The sequence below is a fragment of the Hoplias malabaricus genome, chromosome X2 (assembly GCF_029633855.1).
Source record: "Hoplias malabaricus isolate fHopMal1 chromosome X2, fHopMal1.hap1, whole genome shotgun sequence".
NCBI classification, from domain to species: domain Eukaryota; kingdom Metazoa; phylum Chordata; class Actinopteri; order Characiformes; family Erythrinidae; genus Hoplias; species Hoplias malabaricus.
Genome location: NC_089819.1, coordinates 2469220 through 2489067, shown reverse-complemented (window position 1 = coordinate 2489067; position 19848 = coordinate 2469220). Strand labels below are relative to the sequence as shown.

The 19848-nt window shown below is 37.9% G+C and overlaps 1 protein-coding gene across 6 annotated transcripts in view; it reads right to left on the bottom strand.

The window, feature by feature from the left end:
* Positions 1–3: 3 nt before the first annotated feature.
* The window catches only part of LOC136676466 (membrane-associated phosphatidylinositol transfer protein 2-like), a 91011-nt gene continuing 71166 nt past the window's right edge, over positions 4–19848 (bottom strand). For 4 of the 6 annotated variants that reach the window (XM_066653521.1, XM_066653516.1, XM_066653517.1 and 1 more), the window contains 10 exons: positions 15812–15979; positions 15063–15344; positions 12596–12744; positions 10183–10299; positions 9954–10070; positions 7101–7255; positions 5478–5627; positions 4999–5182; positions 3487–3615; positions 4–2566 (listed from right to left, as the gene is read on the bottom strand). In XM_066653521.1, the coding sequence (XP_066509618.1) occupies positions 2201–2566; positions 3487–3615; positions 4999–5182; positions 5478–5627; positions 7101–7255; positions 9954–10070; positions 10183–10299; positions 12596–12744; positions 15063–15344; positions 15812–15979 (1817 nt within the window). In that variant the 3' untranslated portion in view covers positions 4–2200. The remainder of the gene's footprint in view (positions 2567–3486; positions 3616–4998; positions 5183–5477; positions 5628–7100; positions 7256–9953; positions 10071–10182; positions 10300–12595; positions 12745–15062; positions 15345–15811; positions 15980–19848) is intronic. The other 2 variants (XM_066653519.1, XM_066653520.1) reach the window with 2 other exon arrangements.

Sequence of the window (19848 nt, the reverse complement as noted above, 5' to 3'; positions counted from 1 at the left end):
TATACCTGATCTGACATGACTAAATCCTGAAATAAGTTGTGCTATATTTATAATAGCCTTATTACAAACAGGGCGTGTGAATAAGAAAGCTCGGGGAAGAAGAGGGTCTTGGTCCATTTTATGTGAAAACTATTAACATATGGGATAAATATTTAAATAAACATCTGTTAATGTGGTGTCCTTGCACCTAAATTAACTAAAGCAAGCTTCGAAGCCTGAGCTTTCAATTTGAGATACATGTCTGTACCATGTTTGAATAAAGGCTACTGACTAAACATTCAAGCAAAAATAAAAACAGACTACTAATAGAGTTTGGATTCAATTGGTATCTTTGTGCAGTTATTGACACATCTGGCACTTACTGAACAAAATTTTTAAACCTCCCTGTAAATCCATTTAGTAAAACAGGGGTCCTGGAGGGGGCAGTTTACGCCACAGTTTGGTGCTTCCCTTTCTAAAACATACCTGATTTAACTCAACAGTTCATTAACAGCAGGGAGGTTATCAAACTGTGCTGGACTCTGGCCCTCAGTCCTAGACCCCTGTATTAGACCCAACACGTGTACAGAAACCTTTATGAATTCACATTTACATTATTTCAGCCTCATAGACCTCAAACAATCCATCACCTTTAAAAATTTTAAAGAACACGTTCACACTGTCCCAATCCAACATGGAACACATTTACACTTTTTACATTATCTACACAATATTGACCATGTTTTGTTTCGTTATTTATGAACTTGCAAACTGATGATATACAAACATGTCACCATATGCAGTGTAACATCAAAGCACACCCACCGCTTCATGTGCAGCCAAGGAAAAGATCTAAAAGCGCTTGTGACAACTGAAAAAAACTTTGCTCAAGCCTTTTATGATACTAGTGCACTTCTATGGCATGAAAGCAAAGCAACATCAAAAATATTCTACCAGCTGAAAGATATATAGAATCTACCGGTTTTCACTAATAATTGCATATAAATATATATTGGGAATAGAGTTACCATATAGTGCAGCAAAAACAAACAAAAAATACTCTGCTGAACAAAGAAGCAGAAAACACTCAAGGAAATCATTAAAAAAAAAAAGTAACAACCTCAATATGAAATGGCCCAAAAGAACAATGAATCCAATGTTGATGTTTTGTACAGCGGTGTCCAAATGCCACATTATAATTATACAGTCAAAGTCCCATTGTGCATATTTACTTACATTTTCAAAGGATCTCCCGTACAGGACAACACAACAGATGAACAGTTTTACACGGTAAAACTGATACTTTGAAGTTAAAATACTCAACTATAAATCTAAATAAACAGATGCAATAATCCCAAAACACACTCACTTTCTCTCTCTCTTGTGCACTCGTACAAATTGACAACCAACAGTCTCACAGACATGATGAATATGAGTTATCAGAAATCAGCTTCTTTAAGTGGATAATGTGAATGAAATCGTGTTAACTTAAAATAATTTTAAAAACATTGATTTTTTTTTCAGAAGTAAAAGTGGAAAACTAAGCAACCGGTCTTGCTTGGGTTTGAGGTTTTGTGCAATATTTGTTATGGGGTTCAACGTATTTAAAAAGAAAATGGACGATTTACAGTATAGTGTGAAGATGAGACACAATAAATGAAGTAACCCGGTTTCCACATGTCCATGATTTGGCAGACTCGGCTAAAACAAGGCCCATTAGAGTCCGGTGGACTGCATAAATACGGTCTTTGTTCATGGTGGATTTACTTACTGTACATATTTTGTAGCACCATAGGGGTCTACTGCTGTCCACACACCACTGTTATACTTGGACCAATCATCTGGTCATCTTGTGTAAGTAAATGTGAGCATTTGTTTCTTAAAAAATACCTAAGATTTTACATTTTTTCAGTCTAATCTCTATGGTCAGTTACCATATGCAATCATTTTAATGCGTTTTCAACAGCAAAAGACACCACTGGCTGCTCAATTCTTTACATTTTCTGTCAAAAATGATGGTCATTATTTAACTCGTGAAATGGTGTGAGCAAACTTTTTCTCAGAATATCAGAGATGGGGCAAATAGAGATTAGTCTGAAAAATGGACTGAAACCTAAACTTTGTTTTCCTAGGCCTCGTATACGTATATAGCTTTGTTCTTTCTTCTGTCGCCTTTCCTCTCTTTCCCTTCTACTCCTTGCACGTCATTTGATACTTTCTTCTAGCTTTTGTGGTGGAAAGAGCGCGACTCCATTTTGGAAGTTCCACTGCGCCCCCAGCAGCCAGCAGCCAAACTCATACTTCGCTGGGCCGGGCCTCGCTCTGCCCGTTCCGTCTGTGTCCGTTCACCATCTGACTGGCTCTGTGTGCGCTCTGGCTTCACGTGGACACTTGTGGGAGAGCTGGGAGCTGGCTGAGAAGACATGCTGCGGAGGACGTGGTTGCGCTTGCGCAGGAAGTCTGTATTGGCGCCGAGACCAAAGCTGGCCTTGCGCAGAACCATGCGTGTGCTGCTGGCCTTGGCTGGACGAGAGCGCTGCGTGTACTCAAGCTGAGAGAGGTGGGCTGCGTAGCCATCTGTTATGAACTGGAAGTAAGAAAGAGTTGCAATTTCTTTACAAAATTCTATAATGAAAGATCACAAATATTCACCTCTCCTTCTGGAGGAGAGAATGTAATGTACCTTTAGAGAACAAAACTAGACTTTAAAATCACTGTTGTACCTTTAAAGCTACTTTTACACCGTTCGTACATTTAGTGACGATAACGTACCTCTAATGTAACCTGATAGTGTAGGTATGAGCATGCAATTTATAAACAGGTTCCAACAAATCATTTGTTCAGCTGGAATCTGTTCAACATACGAGTTGACAATAAAAACTCATGCATGAGAGAGCGAAGTGGAGTGACTAGTTCTGTACTAAGAGAAACTTGAAATAAAGACAGACAGCTAGCCAGTGAGCTAAGATGCTAAACACCACAACACTGATTGTGTTCCAGCTAACTGAGGCTCAAATCACACACGTTTAGAAGATAAAGCCTCATATAACAATGAGCTCAAAATCAACTGAAGGGTCTTTGTCAGTTTACAGCTTTGCTTCGACTGGATATTACTCCAAACTCACAAGTATGGTGAGCTACTTGGCTTGTGTTTTTTGCCACACCCATGACATCACCAGTCAAGTGAGCTCCCACAGTGCCTCCTCCTTGTGGCTCTCCTACATCCACATTATTTTACCATGTACTAACCAAGCAGAAAAGACAATTGGACCTCCCAGACATGTCATAATCGTTATACCCAACCCTAACCAGTATCATATTAGAGACATTTTATACATGCATCTGAGAGTAAATAGTTTTTATATTATAGAACCCACTGATTATTATTATTATTTTTTTTTTTAATTTAAATCATACTGTACTTTTTTGGTTTGCCTAAATATTCTTACATATGTAACTTTCTTACAAAATCTAAAAAGCTTGTGTATATGAGAGTGGAAGAACTACCTGGCATTGATGTTGCATCTTCTTAGAGGGTCGACCAACAATATAGATCTGAGAAGGAGACAAGCCAATGGAGCTGTATACAGAGATATCTTTGGTGGAGCCGTAACCTGCACAAGCTTTCATTTGAGCCTATAAGACACAAAAACAGGGTTACCATTAACCTGGATCTACACAAAACAAGAAAGTGGATATGATCAAATAATTTTATTCTTATATGTATTCTTGCACCCGAGAACTCTACTTGACTCTACTCGCTTTTGGTTCCTGGTCATTGGTAGCTTTTCCTCTAGCACCCCTGAAATGAAACTGGTGACGTCGCAAAACACTGTCTCTAATTATGAGAGGTGTGGGCTTTCGAAAACCCAATAACAGCAATGGTAACATTAATCGCATATTGTATAATGTATAATTTACATTATACATGTTACCCCTAGGCACAGTTATAAGAAACCATGACATTACCTTTCACTGTTACACAGACGCAAATATACACATCAGCCAAGCCCGATGACAAACAAAGATTAAAGAAATAGAAGACTGTGTAAAAGACGTGAAAGGCTGGATGATGTGTAACTTCCTCCTTCTAAACAGCAACAAAACAGAGGTCCTGCTTTTGGGTCAAAAATGTCAAGAAATAAATGATCAGACTTAATTTTAAATCTTGCTGACGTTCCAGTTAAACCTGGTTCAGCAGCAAAAAATCATAATTGACCTGGATTTATCATTCAATCAGCACATAGGCAGTATTAGAAATGCCTTATCCCTGCAGGACACAGAAACATTAGTACATGCCTTTGTTACTTCAAGGCTTGACTATAGTAACGCACTACTGTCAGAAATTTAAGTAAACTTCAACTAGTTCAAAATGCTGCAGCCACGTACAAAGCTCTACATGGGCACTCTCCTGAATACCTTCAAATATTATTTCCTATTAAGAGCCTCCAAGTTTACTCATATCACAGAGTACAGAGATTTTTAAAAATTCCCAGAATTCAGAAGGCCTCAGCTAGGGGAAGAGCTTTTTCTTATAAAGGGACTCAGACACAATTGCAATCTTCAAATCTAGGCGAAAAACTACTTTATTTAGTTTAGCTTTTGGTAGTTAATGCTCCCCCATAGATAAAGGCAGCAGATCCAGGGGCTCCATGGACACAGGGGGGAGCACACCAAACTCCACCGATAGTCATCCAGTTGAACCAAGGACCCTGAATCTGTGTGGCAGCAACACTATGGGATATGCTGCCATGCTGTGTAAATTCTTTTGGAATATTTTGTTACCCATCACAGCATGTCACCATGCAGATCCTAAGTTTCAAGAAACAAGTAGGATATCTCTTCAAATGACTGGCAAATGACCTACAGCTTGATTTGTACCAGAAAAATTCCATAGAAGAAGCACCGATATTTACAAATAGATTTATTTTAATTTAGCTGTGAACAGATCTGAACCTTGAAGAGAATATCACTTTAAAAGCAACATTATATTATTCTGGCCCTACAGCACATACACACCTCATTGATGAGTGTCTTAAGGAAGATGGCTTTGTGGCGAAGTGGGTCATGTACTAGACCTTCACAAAAAGACATGATGCCGTGGGGGAAGTTATGCTGGGAAAGCCAGGCCACCACTCGCTGCTTCTGCATGTCTGGCCGACCAGTCACATAAATGATCAGGTAGCCCAGGTCCTGCCAGTGTCTGCAAACAGCGTCGTAAGTGAGAAAGCAAAGACAAGTGCAATGAGGGAGTTAATTATGGACATGTGATGATCAAGTATATGAATATAAACTTCTCAGAAAAATGTAAAGCCAAATGATTACTTCCATATACATGCATACAACTTTGACTTTGTGTAAGATTACTTAAATAAAAATATGTCTGTGAAATAAATACTACACATTGATTAACTTAAAAGCAATGTAATTTAAAGTAAACTACTGATCTATACCACTGTCGATTAAAGCGTGCTATGTGCATGATTGAGCTGCCATACCTGACCACGTCCACTGCACCTGCCCGAACTTTAGGATCACTGCCCATGATTGACACACTAGCTGCAAAAGAGCCATCAATGCTGAACACCACAAATTCAGTGCCAGGAGGAAGCACGGTCAGATAACTGTCAGCAAAAGTGTGGTCACCTCTGCAAAAAAAGAAAAAAAAGAAGAATATGGTATAGTGATATGGCATATGAACATTTCAGTCTATTTCATTTTTAAAACTGCCATTTAGAAGCCCTGTGTACAGAATATTAAATGACCAAATGCCTGTTAAGATTTAAAATGGATTCCCAATATTTTAAATGACCAACTGCCCCGGAAAAAAAATTAGTTGCCCTGCATGTTTTAGGACTTGTGATGTGACTCTAACTTGGATTTTGTGACTTGTTACACGTTATCGGGTAGATTTCATTCACAGGTGACTAAATTATTGTCCGGTAAGCTTATTTTGTAAATAGAAACAAATTTAGAAACCATCATTCCCGTATTATAAGAGAAGTTGGCTTGCATACCTGTCTCTGATAATAGATTTGATGGTGTCTTTTGTCCTTGGCAAAGAAAAATGTAAAGTTTTTCTAAAAACAATCTTAAATGTGGATTCATCCGACAACAGTCTGAGATGAGCTTGGGCCCAGAGAACCTGGAAGCGTTTCTGCAGATGTGATTGCAGAACAGGGATTCAGGTTGCATTTTTTTCTGTGCAGTGGCAGTGTGTGTTAATTGACAACAGTTTTATTAAGTACTCCTGAGCCCTCAGGCAGTGCTGTGTGTGAGCTTGAAGGTAACTCTTATTCAACAGTTGTGTCTGGTCTTAATTAACACAGACAGAGATGTCGTTAGATTTCCTAAATATTTTCACCATATTGTGCACGGTAGATAATGAATGACCTAAATTATTTTCCATTTTGTATCGAGAAATGTTCTCTTTTCAACTCTTTGGCATAAAGGCAAAGGAGGCTAGATCTATCTTTGCTTGCAAGACTATGAACAAATCAGATTCCTGATGTTATGGCATTTCAGAAAAAACTGTTCTGAAAATGGGGTTTGTATTTTAAGGCCATTCAAAATCTGCATCTGTATTTTGAACCCAATTTTGGTACTAAAAAAATAAATAAAAATAATATTCTGCTTTAAAAATTACAGAAAAAAATAAGCAGATGTTTTCATAAGTACGTTAAAATAGGCACACTGTCTGGGAAGTATAAAAAAACATTTAATTTTAAGGTACTTTTGAAAACATCTGCTTATTTATTTCTGTAATTTTAAAAGCAGATTATTATTATTATTATTATTATTATTAATACTTTTGTAATAAAATACCAAAGCAGATTTTGAATGGCCTTAAAATAAAACCCCATTTCCAGAACACTTTTTTTCTGAACTGCCATAACATCAAGTAAATACTAATAAAGGGCGACATAACTTCTTAAAAGCTGATGCACTGCATTATTGTAGAGAATTTATCAATGTCTGTTGAAGAGAAACAATATCATAACATAATAATAATTGATTTCAATAAGACTAGTATCCAAAAAATGCTTTTAGAAAATTCAAATAAACATTTTAGCTGTTTATGGTTTAGCTTGCAAGCTCATCATTTTATAAGATCATCTTACCTGACTACCATCTTAATTGGGTAGACTCCAACACCAAGTCTCTTGCCTTCTGGCTCTGGAATTATATAAGACACACGGCCACTGCTGTTGGTCACCTCTGTACTAAGATATTCCCATTCTCCTGAAGGTGGCTGCATCATAATGTGTATATCCACCTACATACACACGCACACATATTGATGTGGGTTAGATTCAATACCTACAATATACTCAAGTAAACAGAAAAAACAAAAATAACTGTCTTTACAGCCAATAAGAAAGTCTTCTCATCCTTTTAACAGTTGAACCTATAATTTTTAAATAATCAGTGATTCATCACAAAACTAGACCTTGATCCCTGTGAGATATCAAAATAGCCCTATTAATTTTTTTTCCTTTCACATTCAAGACTAAAGATAAAGCTATGACACAACCAACATGCTTTTACTGGCATAGGAATCGCATATATGATCAATTTCATTGTGAATTTAGAATTAATCACAGCACATAGACAGCACTAGTGAAAATAGTAACAGATCACAATACTTTATTAGACAGGCTCAAAAAATAGAGTCTCAAAAGTAGAACCTGAAACGTCAGTTAATTAAAATGGAGGACAGTGTTATATTACCCGAATAGTGCTTCTTCATCTTTGAAATATTGCTGAGTGCAGAAGGGCACTATTTTTACAAGATGCTGGAGAATGGTTTATGATTTCATTGCTTCTAGTTTGGACGGTTGCAATGCCCTACTTGCTGGATGTTCCAGTAAAAGCTTTCACTGGGTCAAGATTACCGCAGCCTCACAAAAAGTCTGATCATATTATTCTGGAATTATCAATGCTTCATTTACTACTAATCAAACCTCAAATATATTGCAAAACACTGCTACTAACAGACACCAATCAACCATAACATTATGACCACCTCTTTGGTTTTACACTCACTCCGCTGGTTGCTCTGTATCAGTGGCGGATGCTGGTCTTTCAAGGAGGGGAAGCTCAATTTCGGCCTACATCATAAAATGTGTTGGTTTATTTATACGTAAATTCTACCCTCCGTTCCTTTTCAAGAAAATGATCTGTGACCCTGTCGTACCAACAAGGCGTCTTTTCCAGGGACTTGACTAGTGTCCTCTCAATTGCCAGCAGAGCTAGGCTGCTTAAACGGCCTTGGCTCATGTGAAGTGTGTCCGCCTGTGAGTGCTTTGTGACGGTGGAGGGGCTCAGCAGCACACGCTGGACAGAAACTGCGATAGAAGTCAGAAAGAGTGATAGAAGTCAGTCTCCAAACACAAGCAGCTACAAAAAACCCACCAGAAATAGAAGCTTGATTTGTCGCTAGTCGTTTTTTAACAAAGAAAATGCCTCTAAGGGGATTAAGAAAGTCTCCGGTTCAACTCAGAACAGAATAAAAAATGTAAAATAAAAAATGTAATGCTCCCACGAATCTTTACACCAAAATATCGCTGATTCGCTCATTTCGCTGTCAATCAAAAAGGGATTCAGCCTCAGACAGATCATCCAATCATCATTCAGAAGCTGAGCGTCTGGGCCAGCCGAGGCCAGCCCACTGCCCCATAGACCCCCAGAGACGCTGAGCGTCCGATGGGCGGGACAAAGCCCAGCATTTATTCGCTGCACTTCGTGCGAACTCTGTGGACGCTGAGCGTCTTAAAGCACCGTGAAACTGCGGGAAAGCCGCGTCTTTACCAGTGATAAGAAGCTGATTCTGAACAAAAGTTGAGCGCGTTGTAGTGCATATTTATTCAATGACATGTACACACAACAGTATATATTTGATCACTTATTTTTTGACATTTTAGGGGAAGCTGAGCTTCCCTTGCAGTCTTAGAGCAATCGCCTCTGCTCTGTATACTTTATTCATTGCCACTGACCTGGTGGTGGTGTATAAGCGTGTTGTGCTAGAATGAGTGGATCAGACACAGCAGTGCTGCTGGAGTTTTTAAACACTGTATCCACTCGCTGTACACTCTAATAGACACACATTACTTGTTGTTCCACCGAGTAGACGTAAAATCAGAGACAGTGGCTCATCTGTCACTGCACAGTGTGTGTTGGTCATTCTCTAGTCCTTCAAAAGTGGACACAGGATGCTGTTGGCTGGTGTAATATGCTTGTTCCAGCAGTGACACTGAGGGCTTTAAAACCTCCAGCAGCACTGCTGTGTCTGATCTACTCATACAGGCACAACACAAACTAACACACCACCACCACATCAGTGCCACTGCAGCGCTGATAATGATCCACCACCCAAATCATACCTGCTGTGTGGGAGTCCTGACCATTGAAGAACATGGTGAAAGGGGGCAATTAGTGCATACAAAGCAACAGATCCTGTATGATCAGTGGTTCTCAGAGATTGGACAGTGAGTGTTGAAACAAGGCGGTGGTCATAATGTTATGTTTCAAAATACTTTCTTACCATAGCTCTTAAAATACTCACACTATCATGTGATAATAAACCTTACAGTAGTGTCTAGTTTTTCTGAATTTACTTCTTATTCTCACTCTAATAGGCTGCTAAAAGTTGTCATTGGCTTCCTTGGACTTTTTCCTTATTCTCAATGTTACTTTTCTAATAGTAGTCACTTTTTATCATTTGCTAATCTATACACTTATATCCAAATCAAACATTCTATTTCCTGTTTGCATATCCATTATTGTTATACTTATTCTCCATTTGAGTCTTGATTACATTCCAACGTTTTTCCCTGCTTCTTCTCCTTCTGCTTGTTCACTTGTGGCTAGAACCCCATAGTCCATTAAGCTGTTTTGTGAACATATGAGCTGTACAAAGCAGTCTGTAAATAAATCTGAGTTGAACTGAAATGAATAATGGTTCAACATCTCACCCTCTCACCAGCCAAGGTCACCATATCGAGCGGTCCATACATAAAGCGTCCCGTCACAACCTTCTGTGCATCCTCTGTAAACACTACATCATTTACTCTGTGATTGGCCGTCACATTCTGTCAGTCAAACAAGAATTATGCAGAAGATAAACTCTTTTGGTTGTAGCCATATTAAGAAACTGAAATAGCATGTTTTTTTTAGCCTGTGATTTTTCACCAAGCTACTCACTCGAATTTTAACGTGAGTTCTCTTCCTCAGCCATTTCTCACGTGGCTTAGATGGTGTAAACTCAGACACCTCTTTGCCATCCAGCTCCAAAATACTGGAATTCTCATGCCTCATGACCTAAGGTGGAAACACCAGCAAAAACAGTGGTGGTGAGTATGTCTATAAAACATAAGCATGTAATAATTATCAATAATAACACTTCTCTCACACAGACAACACAGAATTCTGGCTAATTTCATTAAGGAAAATTTGAGTGCTCGCACACTGCATACTCATTCCTTCAACTGTAATTCTACACAACATTATTTGATTTATCTGTGATATGCAGATAAAATGTCATAACAGCAATCAAGCTATTGTTTAAGCCATTATAACTTCAGCTCAGCCTGCAAAAGTTAGCCAAAGACTATCCTTGGTGTTATTCAGTGACAGCAAGTTAATCATGCTTGTCATATCTGTTTAGTGTAAAACACCTTATTTTCTATGCTCTGAGGGACTCTGTCTATTAGAGAGAATTTTGTGTAAGATTCCTGTTTGACATTTGTAGATATTTTAACTACTAATACTCATTTTGACATTAACATGTTTGTTCCAGTTTTTACTATTAATATGCAGTTACTTCCCAGTTCGGACTGGATTAAATATGTTGGAGTTAGTCTGTGTTTTCTTCACGTGAGTGTCTTTCTCTCTCTTCCTCTGAGGAAAATACCGGACTGAATGATCTACGCACCACACTAAGTGCTCATCTGATAATAAATCCCACATGAACACCCCCACTGTTTTTCTGTGTGATTATTTTTATTAATTAAAATAAAAAAGCTAATAAATAAGTGCCATTTCAGGAATAATTTAAATGCAGTCCGAATAATCAGTGGCACAAATGTGACATGATAATAATAAAAAATACTGAATATAATTGCTATATTTAAGATTACATTTATATCGATTATATGCATAGTAATGATTCATTTTATAATTAATTTCACATACAAATTTAATCAGAATTATGTGTATTTACATTTATGCATTTATTATTTTACACAGGTGCATCTCAATAGTTTAGAATATCATCAAAAAGTTTATTTTAGTAATTCAATTCAAAAAGTGAAGCTCATATTACATAGATTCATTACAAAGAGAGTGATCTATTTCAATTGTTTATTTATTTTAATGTTGATGATTATGGCATACGGCCAATGAAAACCAAAAGTCATTATCTCAGAAAATTAGAATATTATATAAAACTAATTAATATCTTTATTTTTAATACAGAAATGTTGCCCTACTGAAAAGTATGTACAGTATATGCACTCAATACTTGGTTGGGGCACATTTTGCATGATGTACTGCATCAATGCGGCATGCTATGGAGGCGATCGGCCTGTGGCACTGCAATGGAATTCCAGGTTGCTTTGGTAGTGACACCCCATTGATTCTCTATGGAGTTTAGGTCAGGCGAGTTTGCGAGTGTGGACAGAAGCTAAGTCCAGCTAGAAAATGAAATCTGCATCTCTATAAAGCTTGTAATCAGAGGGAAGCATGAAGTGCACTAAAATTTCCTGGTAGATGGTTGCACTGACTTTGGACTTGATATAACACAGTGGACTAACACCAGCAGATGACATGGTTCCCCAAACCATCACTGATTGTGGAAACTTCACACTAGACTCAAGCAGCTTGGATTGTGTGCCTCTCCACTCTTCCTCCAGACTCTGGGGCCTTGATTTCCAAATTAAATGTAAAATTTACTGTCATCTGAAAACAAGACTTTGGACCACTTTGCAACATTCAAGTCCTTTTTCTCTTTGGCCCAGGTAAGATGCTTCTTTTTCTACCACACTTTTTCCTTCCACTGAACTTTCCATTAATATGTTTGGATACAGCAGGAGGGTGTCAATAACTGCCTTCTGGACATCTGTCAAATCAGCAGTCGTCCTCATGATTGTGTAGACTACTGAACCAGACTAAGGCACACTTTTAAAAGCTTAGGAGTTGCAGGTGTTTTGAGTTGTTTATTCTAATTTTCTGAGATAATGACTTATGGGTTTTCATTGGCTGTAAGATCCTTTCATTGGATCTAATTTATTGAAACGCACCTGCATGTATTACTATGTTTACATTAATCTGAGGGAACATTTGTGTGTAGAGTTGTGTCCTCATCCCTTTCAATGATAACTCTGCGAATGTGGTTATGACTCAAGTATTTCTGTCTGTGTGGTATTTGAGAATTCTCTCACTGTCCTTTAACTCTGGCCAACAACTAAAACAGCGAACAGAAAATCTAACACAGAAAAACAAACAAGAGCCATAACTTTTACATTCATGTTTCAAAAAAAGATGGATTGCTTAATTTAAATGACATAACACAGCATAGTGTAACCATACAGAAATACCACCTTTGCTTTGAGCTCACCTGTCTCAGCAAGAACGACACAACATCTGTGGACTCCCAATACGAAGCATGGAAAAGATGGGGCAATGCCACAGTGGGGAAAGCTGTCAGGGCATCAGGGCAGTAAAGTGCAAAGTCCAGACGCTTAGTACCCCACCAGCGGGCAGCAACTATTAAAAGGGTGCAAAGAAGTCAGTCTTCTATCAGAACCAGTTGTTCACAGGTTACACTGCCAGCGCGTGAAAGAAATTAGTTAATACATAAACAATCAATTTAACAATCATTCATTCAAACCCACGCGGACCAACTCCTCACAGACAGTCACCCGGAGCGGGAATTGAACCCACAACCTCCAGGCCCCTGGAGCTGTGTGACTGCGACACCTCTCTGCTGCACCACCGTGCCGCCCAATTTAACAATCATATACAAATTAATTATATTAAATCCCAACCAGCACACCCTTAGTACAGGCCATAAGTGTTGAATATGGGTTAGTTGAGTTGAAGATGGACATGGGTTCTTCATAGAACCCTGGTGGGCTGTCTATGTCACAGAACTGTGGATAGCCCTTTAAATCTCCATATATGGCCAATGTGGCCAAGAGTGGGTTTTTCTAAATTTAGAGAAATGTAGTGTTGTTGGGTGAGCTGCCCAGATGTCATCCTGGTCCTAAGCTTGGATACTAGATGTCATCCATGTGTGGGGCCAATATTGGACAAAACATGGGTGTGGTGGCTGGGATATTAATATGCTACTATTATTAGACATTCCACTACACAAACCTCAGTTTTTAAAAAGGTTGGGACATTATGTCTAATGCAAGTACAAACAGAAAGCAGTACTTTGTAAATTTTAATAAAAACAGAATTTTAATGGTTCTACGATGAATTTCATCATTGTTATTTATATTTGTTATAAATGTTTGTCTCAGGGGTAATTAAAAATTAGGAAACAGTATAATGTAATGATTGAAGAAAAAAAATGACACAGGTGATGCAATCTTGCTAAGAATCATCCAGGAAAAGCCTTTACCTTTATGAGAAAAGATGTCTCAATGCTCTGCACTTTGCAAATATGCATCAGTTTAAAAGCAAGGTTCCTCAGTAAATTATTTTAAGAATTTTATCCATCTTGCTCTTTCCAGTGCAATGTGTGTTCATGACAGCACCAAGTGACATTATGTGTAGTTGCATAATTATAGAGCAAAGTTTGCACAATATGACATAGGCCCTGTACAGTTGTACAGCTGAAGAGAAAGGAAAAAATATAAAAGGAAAAAATGCCTAAATATTATGCTTTCAGATATATATTAATAAAAATAACTGCTTTCAGGTTTCAACAGCATTTCACATTCTGCCCAATCTTGTTTTGGTATAGACTTTGCATCTTACCCTTTGTTAAAAATTTGGGAAAAAACTACAAGGCAACCAGCATATCCCAAAACAATAAACATACTAAAGGAAAAGTTAGAAGCATGGACTCATTTTACATTTGTAAACTTAGTTACACAGGAGTTAAATACAATATTAAAAATAGATAAAGCTCGATGTTTTTCTCAATTTAAATCCCAGATCATTTTTTTTGTTTTTCCTGCGAAAGATTGGCACTCTTGTAAAATGACACAATGCTTGAAATATTGCATTTCTGAAATAATGAACAATTCATGTAGCAAGTCTTAGAAAAACCAGCTTTGTTCAGTTGCAACACGGTTTTTCTTTTAAACACACTGTAGAAATATTTTTTTAAATTGCCACTTCTTGAAGTATCAGAATTCTCAGAAAAACTTAATGAAACGGTATAAAATGGGTCCATTAAGGAAAGGTAGCTTATTTATTCAGGTTTTGATTAAAACATGAACTTGAATTCTGTGTTGTTTGCTTAAAGATTCTGACAGACACTTTGATTAGTTTAGTGTTGTATTAATATATTATTCAGCAGCCAAAGCATTTGTGACACAAGGCAAGAAGATAGACTCCAGGCCCCACTGTTTCATACACCCAAGGTAAATTTAGGAAATCATGCTTCCTAACAATAACTCTCAGTGAATATTAGGTATAAGATCCACAAGAAAGCAGCACTCCATATAGCAAGAAAGACAGCTATCCATCACCCAAGTTTCTGAATGAGAGTTTAGGTAAGTTCTTGAGTTATGACAGAAGCTTCTTTTCAGGGCTGTGAAAAAGATCTCCGTGCTTTCTCCTTCGTGACCACTGATCTAAGAAGTGAAACAAACTATACCTTTATGACATAAGGAAAAATCTTAATAACAGACTACAAACCGAAGAGGCTTATGGTGAGTTAAATAACCAAAATCTCATCAAAAAGTCAACACATCTTGGACAAACTTTGTAAATAACTGTGGAAACTGTGGGTTGTGTTTCCCCTTTGGATTGTCCTATACAATGATCATGAAGGGTTGGAGATAAAAGAAAGGTTTGTTAGATTTCTAGGTGGCAGCCAACAGTGGCTGTGGTCCGGTGTTGAATACCTTGGTCAATGTCTGGCTGCGAGTCCATAGAAACCAGATCACACATGGCAAAATCCAAGGAAGCAGTGTTGGTTCGCTGAAAACCCAATGGAGAACATGGACCTGTCTCAGCATCAGGTCCTAGATCAGGTGCTGGATCTAGTTCTGGTGCTGGCAAGAAGATGTTCTTATCTTTTCTATGTAACTTGGGAGAAGGGCTTCTTGGGAAGAACTTTTGGGACGTCAAGGCGAGTTGGGCCAAAAGGCTGGATTTTTTGCTTTTATTAACTTGGCTTGCGTTAGCTACGACAAAAGACATTAGAAAACTTGAATTCAAGAATTTATATTTGAGGGAAGATTAAAATAATTGTGTTCCATCCTATTTACCAACTTTCATTAGAAACGTAAATACATATTATTTTATCATGTGTTTGACGCTGGAAAAAAAAACAAACAAAAAAACTATGCCTCTGAACTTCATTACAGTATCTCTTTGCATGGACTGTATGCATATGTGCATTTACATGTAAATAAGACAATGAACATAGAACACAGAACAAAAAAAACGTCTTTACTCAGCTTTCTCAGCTGTTTCTATTTACATAATATTCAGTCTGCCTTGCCAAAATGCTTGGAGGAAAAGTGTGTGTTGTAAAGGGCATGTGTGAAAGAAAAGGGGTTCATGTGACTGCAAATGTATGAGAGAGGAGGGGAAAAAAGACAGAGACAGAGAGAGAAAGATATACAGGGCATGAGTAGGACACACTTACTGTTGGCTATGTTGGAGGCAGTGTAACTGTCTGCCATCCCTGAGACCTGGCTGGCAATGCTGACCTCACTGGCCCGCCGCACTGGGCCCCGGCACTGGGGGGCCGTTATGGGGGAGGAGGGGTACGAACTGTCCATGAAGACACCACCATGAGACTGAACAACATCCGCTAGTGAGCCGAAACAAGGAGAGCCCATTAGACACACATGCCCTCAGAGACACATGCACATAAACATAGCCACACACCCACACACCAGTGGCGATTGCTCTAAGACTGCAAGGAAAGCTCAGCTTCCCCTAAAATGTAAAAAAATAAGTGATCAAATATATACTGTTGTGTGTACATGTCATTGAATAAATATGCACTACAACGCGCTCAACCTTTGTTCAGAATCAGCTTCTTATCACTGGTAAAGACGCGGCTTGCCTCTCAATCATTCCCGCACTTCACAGTGCTTTAAACAGTGTCCACAGAGTTCAATAGTGAAGCAGCGAAATGAGACGAGTCATTGGATAAATGCTGGGCTTTGTCCCACCCATCGGACGCTCAGCGTCTCTGGGGGTCTATGGGGCAGTGGGCTGGCCTCGGCTGGCCCGGACGCTCAGCTTCTGCATGATGATTGGATGATCTGTCTGAGGTTGAATCCCTTTTTGATTGACAGCGAAATGAGCGAATGAGCGATCCTTTGGTGTAAAGATCCGTGGGAGCACAGGGGGACACACTTCACATGGGCCAAGGCCGTTTAAGCAGCCTAGCTCTGCTGGCCATTGAGAGGACACTAGTCAAGTCCCTGGAAAAGACGCCTTGTTGGTACGACAGGGTCACAGATCATTTTCTTAAAAAGGAACGGAGGGTAGAATTTGCGTATAAATAAACCGACACATTTTATGATGTAGGCCGAAATTGAACTTCCCCTCCTTGAAAGACCAGCATCCGCCACTGCCACACACACACACAATGAAATGGACAGGGTATAACACATGGTGAATTTGGCATTGTTATTGTTTGTGAGTCATTCTGAGATCTGATTCCTGAAGTCATACAAAGCATGATGGATGTGAAGACTAGAGCAAAAAAGTCTTAAAAAAAAAAAAAAAAAGATTTTTCCTGTAAAATTTTCTTATGAAATTCCTATTTATTGGCTAGTTTATTTAGAATCTACATTTGAAATAAAACATATTTCTGTTTAAACTACACATACAAAAGTAAACTACAGTTTATAGTAGATTAAAATTTTTATTATAATGTCTGTATAAAAAAACACTGCTTTAAAACCATTATTTATGTCTAATTATGTTCCTGGAAACTCAATCAAAAGAGGCAATTAGTGATAACCCATGGCCCTTTTCTGAGGTAGGATCCATTTAGACTAATAATAATACATAAAGACTCTATTAAAGGAACCACAATGCTAATGAAAGCTAACAAATATAAAACAGATTGCTCATGAAAGAACCCAAAACAATGGCCAATAATTCAAAAGCTGTTACCTCTGAGAATTCTTTAGTGGATTGTTATTAATATAATATAAATATTATGGTAGAGTTAATTTGTTTAAATATCTTCAATGAGTTGTAATCAGTAGCAAAAACAGCAAGATTTATCACAAGTCAGGCTAGTCAAAAAAAACAACACAGAACACAACACATACACAAACTCATGCCCACACATGCATGCACAGAGAGGCAAGACATTAACAAACCTTCATGGCAACAATGAGTGACACCTTACATTAAACGTGGGTGCACTTTGCACAGTACCCATACATAAAAAAAGGATAAATAAATTCTACAATGGCTTGCACAGCCAGATAGAAAACATATACAAGGCTAATTTTAATTTTGGAAAGGTCAGGGCCACCATTTTCTACAGAAAATGTAATAATTTGCTCAATTTAACATAACTTTTGTTTGTTGGCTAATACACACATCAAACACCATAGATATACTTACAAATATAATGTATTGGGTTCAGCCAGGCATGTCAACAGGGCTGCAACCTTGGGGTATTCAATGTATTAAGTGTACAAATAAGCTGTATAGTGTTTTTGTCTAACATAAATTGTAATTCAAACACTCTCCTGCCCTTTGGTCATTTTGTGGTAACTGTTGCATAGTATTAAAAATGACAATTTTCAGTTAATTTTAAATAAAATAACCTAAAATTAAATGTTGTATTTTTCTCTTTTTTTTTTCTGAGAAAGTTTCCTCAATATTTGCTGGCTCTCCAGTCTGTTTGCATGCTCAAAACCCGTCTAATGTGTTTACAAAGCCCCAGTGACAATAAACGGTTACAAAACCGTAAAAAAAAGGGTCTCTGTCAAATATTGAAAAGTATGAACTGAGATGAGGATATTGCTCTACTTTTGCTCCATATGTGGATGATATTGACTTATTTTGCTGTTTCAGATTACTTAATGCAGAACTGACATTAAATTCAGGAGACTGCATGAAAGTAAACAGAGACTGAATGTACTATAAAAACTCAACAACTCAAGTTATAAATCAGTTTCTGTGGTAATTCAAACAGTGAATTAAAAAAAAAATAAAAAATAAAAAATAAAACTTACAGACAAGTTCAATTTCAGCCACATGCAAACAACAGTAATTTTTTTCCCTGAAACATTCCGTTCCACCTTAAAAATCCTGGCGCTTCTGAACGTAAACAAATGAGAGAAAAGTATTTTACCAGTATTGTAGATGTTGCCTTTAACGTCTACAATAACGTCGATTTATCAGCACATGATATTTATTGGCCACTTTCATATCATGCATCACTAACAGGAATGAGTCCAACGGCACAAACACTGAGCACAGAGAGGTCACACGGGCGGCAGAGGCTACACAGTCAACAGAGTTGCCTTTAAGAATAAATACGCTTTCTTGTATACAATAATGAAATAATCTTTTTTTTTTAAACCACCTAAACCAAGACTCGCATATAAATTTTGATCCCCAAGAACAGAATAAATTGATGTACATGCTTTTGCAGTGCTTTTTCCTTGGTGGAGCTCATAATGAACGCAGTGATGAATAATTCCTTCTTGCTTGCCCTTTTCAAACTACTTTTTTAGTACATATTTTGTTGAAAAAAAAATGACAATTGTTATATTTAATACTATAATACAATTAAAAAAAATAATTAAACAGTTAAAAAATTTCAACATAGCTGGAGAATGTCTTAATTTGCAATCACAATTATACATTACACAAAAATGCTCTGAAACGAATTTGTACACCTAATACACTATATCGCCAAAAGTATTCACTCACCCACCCAAATAATTGAATTCAAGTCTTCCGATTACTTCCATGGCCACAGGCGTATAAAACCAAGCACCTAGACATGGAGACTGCTTCTACTCACATCTGTGAAAGAATGGGTTGCTCTCAGAAGCTCAGTGAGTTCCAGTGTGTCACCTGTGCAACAAGTCAAGTCGTGAAATTTCCTTCCTACACTGTCAGTCAACTGTCAGTGGTATTGTAACAAAGTGGAAGTGATTGGGAACGACAGGAACTCAGCCACGAGGTAGTAGGTCATGTAAAATGACAAAGCATGGGCAGCGGAAGCTGAGGAAAAACTTGATTGGCCTGCACCTCAACCCAATAGGATACTTTTGGGATGAATTAGAGTGGAGACTGCTAGCCAGGACTTCTCGTCCAACATCAGAATCTGACCTCACAAATGTGCTTCTGGAAGAATGGTCAAACATTCCCATAAATGCACTCCTAAACTTTGTGGAATACCTCCCTAGTAAAGTCGAGGCTGTTATAGCTGCAAAGGGTGGGCAGACATTATATTAAACCATATGGATTAATAATAGGATGTCACTCCAATTCATATGCATGTGAAGGCAGACGAGCCAATACTTTTGGCAATATAGTGTACCTACCAGATAGGGTTGGGTGGTATGATGATAACAATGTATACCACAGTACGGAAAAAGCTGAGAATCTTTGAAAATGATTACAGCACCTGAAAATGACAATGTGACAAAGTTTTGTTCCAAATTTAGAAATCTATCACAGAAATGAGCA